The sequence below is a fragment of the Nerophis lumbriciformis genome, linkage group LG05, assembly GCF_033978685.3.
Source record: "Nerophis lumbriciformis linkage group LG05, RoL_Nlum_v2.1, whole genome shotgun sequence".
Taxonomy (NCBI): Eukaryota; Metazoa; Chordata; class Actinopteri; order Syngnathiformes; family Syngnathidae; genus Nerophis; species Nerophis lumbriciformis.
The window spans coordinates 24110617-24122832 of NC_084552.2; the positions used below are offsets into that span (position 1 = coordinate 24110617).

Below are 12216 nucleotides of genomic sequence, written 5' to 3' on the forward strand. Positions count from 1 at the left end.
CATAATAATGTTAATTCCACGACTGTACATATCAGTATCGGTTGATATCGGTATCGGTAATTAAAGAGTTGGACAATATTGGAATATCGGATATCGGCAAAAAACCATTATCGGACATTCCTAGTGGCAACTCTTAATTAGGTTAATTTATGGTTCATTTTTTAGATCATATGGTCTATAGCACTTACCATAAATATGAAAATAATAATAATAAATCATAAAAAAAAACAGTTAATATGTGATTGGTAATGCACTTTTCCACCACAGGAACTTTCTAATTTACCTGGGTAAATAAAGTTCCCCCTGTGTTTCCACCAAAAACTACCCAGGTACCCGCAACCTTTTTGGGGGCAGTGCTGTCGAACGCTGACTGGTTGAACACAGTTGGGGGTGTTCCTAAAACGTATTTTTCAAATACACGACCGCCATTAGAATATGCGCAGCGACTTGTTTATTTCATATTACTCGTGTATTCCTATTACAACAAACTTGACAACAGAGAGAAAGAAGAACGAAAGGAGCTTTCAAAATGCAGGAACTTTCGTGGGGCATCTTTGTGTTGAAAAACGCTCATCAGTGGAACTATCTTGGAGAGATTTATCCAGCCGTAGTCTTTAAAATATATGCAGTTTAATGTTGTTTATTATTTTTACAAACTCCATTTCCTTACGCGAAGCTACGAGAAGCGGACGGACTCTTTTTAAAAGTAATTATGGAGGAGTATGAAGCCGGTCCTGCTTACTACTCTGACTTCGTTGGACAATGTTGAACTAAAGTAGGCAGCACACAAGTGGAACGAAGGTAAATAACATCAAATATTAACAATACTTCATTTGTGTAGTTATTAGCCTCAACCCAAGGGAACAGAATGCTAATGCTATTAAGCTAACGCAAAAGACGATGTGTTTGTGTTGTCGGCATGAGATAAACACTGACATTTATTATTCATATATTGTTAATTACAGCTGAAATGGACCATAAGGAACCCTCATGTATTCACCATTTACTGAGAGGACGACTGTCTGACTGTTGGACACTGTGAACAAAAGCCTGACTTTTTAGGAACAATTCGGTACACTTTGTTTTATAAATCATATCGTTCTTTATATTATAATTTTGTATTTCATATACTTAGACTTGAGCAAAATACTTCTGACGCAATATTGTCTATTTACAAGGTATCAGTGTAGAAATTTAGCAAACTACTCCTCCATACGTCATCAACTTGATTTGTATAAACTACCCTGAACTACGAAATACGGTGGAAACACAAACCACACACTTCTACAGGAACCTTATAGTTCCAGGAACTTTTGGTAGAAAAGGGTCTATAGATAATTGGTATCGGAATTGGTAGCTTAAAACCGTGATTGGAAATTCCTAAAAAACTACTAGTGTGATTATATATCACTATCGGGTTACAAAATGACCTGTATTGGGATATATATTTTTTGTCCATATCACATAATTTTGCCAATAGATCAGTGGTTCTTAACCTGGGTTCGATGGAACCCTAGGGGTTCGGTGAGTCAGCCTCAGGGGTTCGGCGGAGGTCAAGACACACCCGACTCATCGTGTAAATAACAACTTTTCCCTATCGGCGTATTACGGATACGGCAACAGCAGAAGTCACACTGATTTGCAGGTGTGTAATTTGTTGTGAGTTTATGCACTGTGTTGGTTTTGTTCTTTGAACAAGGTGATGTTCATGCACGGTTCATTTTGTGCACCAGTAAAAAAACATGGTAACACTTTAGTATGGGGAACATATTCACCTTATTGCTTATTAACATGCAAATTAGTAACATATTGGCTCTTAACTAGTCATTATTAAGTACTTGTTAATGCCTTATTCGGCATGGCCTTATTATAACCCTAACCCTGGCCCTAACCCTAACCCTAACCAAATAAATCTAAATTAAGTCTTTGTTACTTAGAGCAGTGGTTCTCAAATGGGGGTACGCGTACCCCTGGGGGTACTTGAAGGTATGCCAAGGGGTACGTGAGATTTTTTTTTAACATTCTAAAAATAGCAACAATTCAAAAATCCTTTATAAATATATTTATTGAATAATATTTCAACAAAATATGAATGTATGTTCATAAACTGAAGATCAAATAAAGTAGGCTATTCCATTCATTACAATGCAACAATGCAATATTCAGTGTTGGCAGCTAGATTTTTTGTGGACATGTTCCATAAATATTGATGTTAAAGATTTATTTTTTTGTGAAGAAATGTTTAGAATTAAGTTCAGAAATCCAGATGGATCTCTATTACAACTCCCAAAGAGGGCACTTTAAGTTGATGATTACTTCTATGTGTAGAAATCTTTATTTATAATTGAATCACTTGTTTATTTTTCAACAAGTTTTTAGTTATTTTTATATCTTTTTTTCCAAATAGTTCAACAAAGACCCATACAAATTAGCAATATTTTGCACTGTTATACAATTTAATAAATCAGAAACTGATGACATAATGCTGTATTTTACTTCTTTATCTCTTTTTTTCAACCAAAAATGCTTTGCTCTGATTAGGGGGTACTTGAATTAAAAAAATGTTCAAAGGGGGTACATCACTGAAAAAAGGCTGAGAACCACTGACTTAGAGTATGTTCCCCTAGTGTCCAAAAAAACTATAAATTAAGTCTTTGTAACTTAGAATATGTTCCCCATACTAAAGTGTTACCAAAAACATATAACTTTGTCTTGTATTTGAAAAAAAAAGACATTTTATTTTTCACTAAAGAAGGGTTGGGTGAATGCGCATATGAAACTGGTGGGGTTCGGTACCTCCAACAAGGTTAAGAACCACTGCATTAGATGTTAAAACATTTTTTTATCAGAAGCGAGCCACACCAAGTAGACTGAAGAGGTTGGATAGTTCAGTTCAATTGATGCAGCTTACATTGAAAGAAAGCAAATTGTGATCAGGAAGTTCAAACAGGAAGTCAGGGAATCGTATTTTTTAAATAGTCATTTGTCACTTATCACATTTAGTCCGATCCCATCGCCTCTGGTCAGCCCTTACATAAGAGGCACTGTCACTTCATTTTTAGCTCTATTGTGCTCCCTGAAAAAAAGCCTCAGAGGAACAGTGTGGTTGTTGAGCAGCAGGAAACTAGATTGTTTTATGGAATATGCATGCAGGGTCTTTATTTTTTAGAGTGATGAGTTGTTGTCATAGAGGCGGTCTCACATTTGCAAAACATCAAAGAAGCTTCATCATAAAGTCTAATGAAGGACGGGCGGCACTTGACCAGGAAGAAAGGCATGTACATCAGTAGTAATTGTTTGGGCTCCCAGGCTCACCCTGTTGGTGTGAATTAGCATTTATGTATTGGCACTTGAGCAGCAACATTAGCAACATGTGCAGACTGGTCCATCTATACAGAAGGTTCTACACAGTTGCTATGGCAAAGACAAGAAATATGCCCGGTTATAGTTTATCATCTAATGTCCTTCATTCTTTTTTTCGAATACATGCACATGATCAACATTGAAATTGGCATTTTTAACATGTGTTTATAAATGTTTGCCGCCACACTTAAGATGTAACGGTATCAAATCTCACGTTACAATATTACCACGGTATTAACTTATATTTGCATGTCTCATGACAGATTATCTGTGTGTAATATTGGCTGCATTTAAGATAGTTGTTTGTGTGCCATATTGTTCCAGACCACAGCAAACGATACCCAGCTTGCAAAGATTGTCATAAATCCATCAGAAGAAGACAACCTGCCGTTTCCTTAAACTTGGACACACACATCTATTATACATTTGGCCATTATCCATCCATCCATTTTCTACCGCTTGTCCCTACTGGGGTCCTTTGGCCATTATAAGCCAGTAATTTCCAGGAGTTATCTCATCCTGTGAGAAGCCTCCATTTTACTAATGATTTCCAATGTTACAAAAATGTGGAGAATAAAAGTTAAAATACAACATTTCTGTCAACGAAGATTTGTGTCAGCCTTTGATAGTAGGCTAATATAGCTGATATAGACACTTACATCATGTGTTGCCTTCATTAAAACATTTTTTTTTTGTATTTTTGGTCCAATATGGCTCTTTCAACTTAGTGTCTTTCAACTTTTACATTATGGGAAGCAGTGTCCTCTACAGTCCTCATTTTTTATATCAATCTGGAAAATGTGGTTTCTTAGAAAAGCAACATAATATAACTTTTAAAAATGTAAATACCTCACAAACTGATGTTTGGCTTCGCTGGCTTCAAATATATTTTCTGTGTGAAGGTTTGAGGCGGCAACTTGTCCAGCCCTGCTTTTCTACACAAGCGCTGCTGGACTAGGCTCCAGCCCTGCCGCGACATCGAGAGACAAGCGGTACAAAAATAGATGGATGACTTGAATATGTATCAAGTAACTTTTTAGTTTACTTGTATTTCCTGCGTTGAAATCTTTTTTGGGTGACTTATAATACCGTTACATCCCTGCGCCACACAGATCATGGCACCCACACACCACCGCTCTCATATGCGCTCTATTGCAGTGGCCTTGCGGAAACTATGTCCGCATAGTTAAAGTTCTGGGTACTCAATGCGGTCCGAATTTGATAATTTTGTACAAACCCCGTTTCCATATGAGTTGGGAAATTGTGTTAGATGTAAATATAAACAGAATACAATGATTTGCAAATCATTTTCAACCCATATTCAGTTGAATATGCTACAAAGACAACATATTTGATGTTCAAACAGATAAACATTTTTTTTTTTTTTTTTTGCAAATAATCATTAACTTTAGAATTTGATGCCAGCAACACTTGACAAAGAAGTTGGGAAATGTGGCAATAAATACTGATAGAGTTGAGGAATGCTCATCAAACACTTATTTGGAACATCCCACAGGTGAACAGGCAAATTGGGAACAGGTGGGTGCCATGATTGGATATAAAAGTAGATTCCATGAAATGCTCAGTCATTCACAAACAAGGATGGGGCGAGGGTCACCACTTTGTCAACAAATGTGTGAGCAAATTGTTGAACAGTTTAAGAAAAACCTTTCTCAACCAGCTAATGCAAGGAATTTAGGGATTTCACCATCTACGGTCCGTAATATCATCAAAGGCTTCAGAGAATCTGGAGAAATCACTGCACGTAAGCAGCTAAGCCCGTGACCTTCGATCCCTCAGGCTGTACTGCATCAACAAGCGACATCAGTGTGTAAAGGATATCACCACATGGGCTCAGGAACACTTCAGAAACCCACTGTCTGTAACTACAGTTGGTCGCTACATCTGTAAGTGCAAGTTAAAACTCTCCTATGCAAGGCGAAAACCGTTTATCAACAACACCCAGAAACGCCGTCGGCTTCGCTGGGCCTGAGCTCATCTAAGATGGAATGATACAAAGTGGAAAAGTGTTCTGTGGTCTGACGAGTCCACATTTCAAATTGTTTTTGGAAACTGTGGACGTCGTGTCCTCCGGACCAAAGAGGAAAAGAACCATCCGGATTGTTATAGGCGCAAAGTTGAAAAGCCAGCATCCATGATGGTATGGGGGTGTATTAGTGCCCAAGACATGGGTAACTTACACATCTGTGAAGGCACCATTAATGTTGAAAGGTACATACAGGTTTTGGAGCAGCATATGTTGCCATCCAAGCAACGTTACCATGGACGCCCCTGCTTATTTCAGCAAGACAATGCCAAGCCACGTGTTACATCAACATGGCTTCATAGTAAAAGAGTGCGGGTACTAGACTGGCCTGCGTGTAGTCCAGACCTGTCTCCCATTGAAAATGTGTGGTGCATTATGAAGCCTAAAATACCACAACGGAGACCCCCGAACTGTTGAACATCTTAAGCTGTACATCAAGCAAGAATGGGAAGGAATTCCACCTGAGAAGCTTAAAAAATGTGTCTCCTCAGTTCCCAAACGTTTACTGAGTGTTGTTAAAAGGAAAGGCCATGTAACACAGTGGTGAACATGCCCTTTCCCAACTACTTTGGCACGTGTTGCAGCCATGAAATTCTAAGTAAATTATTATTTGTAAAAAAAAATAAAGTTTATGAGTTTGAACATCAAATATCTTGTCTTTGTAGTGCATTCAATTGAATATGGGTTGATAAGGATTTGCAAATCATTGTACAAACCCCATTTCCATATGAGTTGGGAAATTGTGTTAGATGTAAATATAAACGGAATACAATGATTTGCAAATCATTTTCAACCCATATTCAATTGAATATGCTACAAAGACAACATATTTGATGCTCAAACTGATAAACATTTTTTTTTTTTTTTGCAAGTAATCATTAACATTAGAATTTGATGCCAGCAACACGTGACAAAGAAGTTGGGAAAGGTGGCAATAAATACTGATAAAGTTGAGGAATGCTCATCAAACACTTATTTGGAACATCCCACAGGTGTGCAGGCTAATGGGGAACAGGTGGGTGCCATGATTGGGTATAAAAACAGCTTCCCAAAAAATGCTCAGTCTTTCACAAGAAAGGATGGGGCGAGGTACACCCCTTTGTCCACAACTGCGTGAGCAAATAGTCAAACAGTTTAAGAACAACGTTTCTCAAAGTGCAATTGCAAGAAATTTAGGGATTTCAACATCTACGGTCCATAATATCATCAAAAGGTTCAGAGAATCTGGAGAAATCACTCCACTTAAGCGGCATGGCCGGAAACCAACATTGAATGACCGTGACCTTCGATCCCTCAGACGGCACTGTATCAAAAACCGACATCAATCTCTAAAGGATATCACCACATGGGCTCAGGAACACTTCAGAAAACCACTGTCACTAAATACAGTTGGTCGCTACATCTGTAAGTGCAAGTTAAAGCTCTACTATGCAAAGCGAAAGCTATTTATCAACAACACCCAGAAATGCCGCCGACTTCTCTGGGCCCGAGATCATCTAAGATGGACTCATGCAAAGTGGAAAAGTGTTCTATGGTCTGACGAGTCCACATTTCAAATAGTTTTTGGAAATATTCGACATCGTGTCATACGGACCAAAGGGGAAGCGAACCATCCAGACTGTTATCGACGCAAAGTTCAAAAGCCAGCATCTGTTATGGTATGGGGGTGCATTAATGCCCAAGGCATGGGTAACTTACACATCTGTGAAGGCACCATTAATGCTGAAAAGTACATACAGGTTTTGGAACAACATATGCTGCCATCTAAGCGCCGTCTTTTTCATGGATGCCCCTGCTTATTTCAGCAAGACAATGCCAAGCCACATTCAGCACGTGTTACAACAGCGTGGCTTCGTAAAAAAAGAGTGCGGGTACTTTCCTGGCCCGCCTGCAGTTCAGACCTGTCTCCCATTGAAAATGTATTGCGCATTATGAAGCGTAAAATACGACAGCGGAGACCCCGGACTGTTGAATAACTTAAGCTGTACATCAAGCAAGAATGGGAAAGAATTCCACCTGAGGAGCTTAAAAAATGTGTCTCCTCAGTTCCCAAACGTTTACTGAGTGTTGTTAAAAGGAAAGGCCATGTAACACAGTGGTGAACATGCCCTTTCCCAACTACTTTGGCACGTGTTGCAGCCATGAAATTCTAAGTTAATTATTATTTGCCAAAAAAAAAAAAGTTTATGAGTTTGAACATCAAATATCTTGTCTTTGTAGTGCATTCAATTGAATATGGGTTGAAAAGGATTTGCAAATCATTGTATTCCGTTTATATTTACATCTAACACAATTTCCCAACTCCTATGGAAACGGGGTTTGTATTAGTTACACTCATTAAACAACGAAGCACAGTATAAACCAAAGCCTTTTCCAAATCAAATGCAACCCTATAGTAAATGATAAATAAATAAATAAATACATATATATAGTGTTTGTTTGTTAATAATAAAAAAATTCTACAGTTGGTTATTGTCCTCAAAGACAATAGAACAACAAACTGACCTGTCACTGGAGCCTCAATGTCCAGCAGGTTCTTCTCCGCGCGAAGAATGGCTGCTCCCTCTCCAATTAGCCTGAGCGCCACCGTCTCATCCACGCGCCCCTCCTTGGTCAGGTGGGCCTTCAGCACATCCACCTTGGGCTTGCCCTCGCTGTCGAACACCTCCTTAGCTGTCAGGCGGTGACTAGGCGGGAAGGGGACGGCTGGGGTGGGGAAAAAAGACAATGTTTAAAGAAAGTCATTATTATCCGCTGCAACATATTACAAAGAAAGGACAGTGACAACCAGCAGGAACAGTACATCAAACATGAAACAAAATTATAAAGATTATTAGAGCCCTACTCAGTTTTCAATATAAACTACCGTAAATGCTCCAATCATTGTCTAAATTCAACTAAACCGAGACTCTCTGATAGTTGCACATATCACTATCGAGTAGGGATGATGCTCGAAACCGGTTTCCCCGGTTGTTCGATAAGAAAAGAACCGGTACCCGTTATCGAGACCACTATAGTAAAGTATTACCGTATTTTCCAGACGACAGTGTAGAGTGCACCGGTATAACAGCCACACCCACTAAAAAAATATTTTTCCAATTATTAGCTGCACCGGACTATAAGCTGCACATACTGTGTGTATAGATACACATATATATATATATATATATATATATATATATATATTAGAGATGTCCGATAATATCGGCCTGCCGATATTTTCGGCCGATAAATGCGTTAAAATGTAATATCGGAAATTATCGGTATTGTTTTTTTTTTATTATCAGTATTGTTTTTTTAATTTATTTTTTTATTAAATCAACATAAAAAACACAAGATACACTTACAATTAGTGCACTAACCCAAAAAACCTTCCTCCCCCATTTACACCCATTCACACTCATTCACACAAAAGGTTTGTTTCTTTCTGTTATTAATATTTCTGGTTCCTACATTATATATCAATATATATCAATACAGTCTGCAAGGGATACAGTCCGTAAGCACACATGATTGTGCGTACTGCTGGTCCACTAATAGTACTAACCTTTAACAGTTAATTTTACTAATTTTCATTAATTACTAGTTTCAATGTAACTGTTTTTATATTGTTTTACTTTCTTTTTTATTCAAGGAAATGTTTTTTTTTTTTTGTTTTTTTTGTTTTTTTTGTTTTTTGTTTTTTGTTTTTTTGGTGTCCTGTCCAGCTTCTCAGGCAAATCATATAGTTGATGTAGATGCCCATGTCGGCTGTTCAGATTTACTTTACAAAAGAGAAGTGTAGGATACTTCTCTTGTTGCCTTATTTGTATTTGACTTTATTAAATGTATTTATATTATCATTTAGTGCAGCCGGGCCGGAGCAGGAGGGGATAGAAAGAGAAAAAAAAAGAAGACAGAGGGGGAAATTGTGGGGACAAGAGGGGGATTAGACAGAGAGACAAAAACAACAACAGCAAACAACAACAACAACAACAGAGCAACATCAGCAAATATGACATGTACAAATATGATGGTAAAAGTAATAGCAAATAAGCAGTTAGCGAAAAATAAAAAATAATACAGAAATGACAATGAGCATTATTACACTACAAATGGATCAATACAAATACCAATAGAAATAGCGCTATTGATAATGAACAATACCAATAATTTACCTTTATTATCAACAATACAGTTGTTTAAATGCAACAATACATATACGTAATGATAACTTGAGATACGAAAGAATGCAGAAAAATGGAGGGGGAGAAAGAGAGGCAACCTACATTAACCTTGTAGATTGTTATAGTCACAATAGGTTAAGCTTTGTCAGTGTGCCATGTGTTACACCCAGTTTACCCTAGGGCAACAACATTAATATATGTTTGATGAAACGTGATTATGTGCATGAGTGTAAGTATGCATATGTACTTGTATATGTACAGAATGTGTATATGTGTTTGTACAATGAATGTATATGTACAGAATGTGTATATGTGTTTGAACAGTGAATGTATATGTACAGTATGTGTATGTGTATGTTTGTATATTGAATGTGCGTGTGGATGTACGAACATTAGGTAGGTAAATATGTACTGTATTTGTGTATGTATGTGGGAGCGTAGGTACCTATGTACGTATGTGAGCATATGTGAATTTGCATGTACAATACATTCGACTCCCAGAGTGCGTGGGAGCCAGAGCACGGCCCTATCACCCCCGAGAGCCCAACCCACAAACAGGAAGCGTGGTGCCCAGGGAACCAGGGACCACCGCCCCCACGCAGCCAAGCCGGCCAGCGACAGGAACCCCAGAGCCCGACCCACCGTACCGCCCACAAGGGCCAGCAGCAGGCCGCAGACAGACGCACCCGGCAGAGGACAGGGCACGAGAAAAGCAGGGGACAGCCAGACCCCAAGCCAGCGAGAGACCACACCCCACACGGGCAGAAAGGCGAGACGCCCCGCCCGAGGGACCCAGAGACTCCCCGCAACCGGACGGGAAGACCGCCCCCGCCCCACCGGCAACCGGGCCCCCACGAGCCCACCCCCCACCCCCGGAGAGCGCGGCGAGGCCAGCCCCCGGCCACCTCACCCAAATCGGCCGCCGCAGGACCACCCAGGCACAGGGCCACGGGAACCACCCACCCCACCCGCAGGGACCCCAACGATGGAGATGGAACAACCAGCAACCGCCCCGCCGAGCCCCCCCCCTGAGGGAGGGGAAAAATAAAAAAATAATATTAATAAAATATATTAAAAAAAAAAAAATTAATTAATTAAAAAAAAGAATTAAAAGAAGATCACAGACATGCTGACAGACAAGGTCACTACCCCAGCAACTGTCCGACTCGCAGCACCTCGGAATACCTTGCAGCACCAAGCTACCACAATAGACGCAGGGACTAGGCCCAACAGGCCCCAACCAAGACGGGCACCCGGAAGGGATGGACAGCGGGACCCAGGAGCTCCAGACACGCAGTTCGGATGCAGTAGCCTGAGGCGTCGACCCCCGTCTGACAGGCAGGCCCAGAGCGTACCCCCAGAAATATACATACATACATACATATATACATACACATACACACATACATACATGTATACATACCCACACATACACATATATACATATACATACACATATGTACACATACACATATATATATACATACATACATACACACACATATACATACATATACACAGTTCGTCAGCACCGACAGCCATCACGCGCGCGCGCTGCCACCAGTCACAACATCAGCCACACCCCTGCACCAGACCCAGCAGCCACGGGCGCCCACACCACAAACAAACGGCAGCAGAAACAGCAGCCGCAATAACCCCAGACAGCCAGCACCAGCCAATCAAATCAAAGCGATCAAAAAAAAACTGCGACCAGCAACCACACGCCACCAGGACCACGGAGACCAGCCGGCGCCAGCCCGCCAGTCAGCCCGAACGCCAACACGCAAACAAGAGACACCAACACCCCCCCCCCAACCAAAAGGCCCCCCACCCCAACCCAAACCCGCACAAACACACCACCGCCCAAACAACCGAGACACAGCATCCAGACCAGACACGGGGGCTGCGCCGCCACCACATCAAGTCACCAACAGAGACCCCACAGCGCAAGGTCGGGCCACACGGGCACGGACCCCACCCAACAGGAAGTGAGACCCGCGCGACGCCACACACAAATAAATAATAAGATTTAAAAAAAATAAAAATAAAAAAAATAAAAAAAATAAAATTATAAAATAAATAAAATAAAAATAAGTAAATAATAAAAATAAAAATAATAAATACATAAAAAATAAAAAATATATATAACAATAATAAATGAATAAAAGCCTGGCAGGCCACCAGACTGCAGTCCCCGCCGGCCGACGAGGCAATGAGGGGTGCGCCGAACCCCAAACCCCCCATGCATGTGTACAAGGCCCCCAGAGTGTCTACTGTGTAGTTAAAATTAGGAGGTCAGCCGTTACAGCCGACCTCCAGTCCCTATTGATGTGTGTGTACTGTAGCGTGAGTGAGATATGTATGCTTGTGGGAACTAATAATGCGATTAAAATTGGGGGACATCAAGGTCATGGTGGGTCCCAACCAAGCCAAGCCCCCCAAATCCTAAGTGTCTAATATGCAGCTAAGATTGAGGGATGGACGAGCAGGGGACAAGACAGGAGGACTGGAGCCCCATTGGAGGCATCCTCAACCCCCTGCCATGCCTCCCCGCAGGACAACCCCCAAAGTCCTATATATGTGTGACTGTGTGCGCTATAAGTAGGAGGGGTAGAGGGCCCGGACATCCCCCCAGTCCAC

General features: G+C 40.6%; 1 protein-coding gene across 1 annotated transcript in view; it reads right to left on the reverse strand.

Annotated features, from left to right (window-relative positions):
* The window catches only part of LOC133606753 (protein phosphatase 3 catalytic subunit alpha), a 211463-nt gene that overhangs the window by 93528 nt on the left and 105719 nt on the right, over window positions 1–12216 (reverse strand). Inside the window, exon 2 of the mRNA XM_061961063.2 lies at window positions 7916–8116. Coding sequence (XP_061817047.1) covers window positions 7916–8116 — 201 coding nt within the window. The remainder of the gene's footprint in view (window positions 1–7915; window positions 8117–12216) is intronic.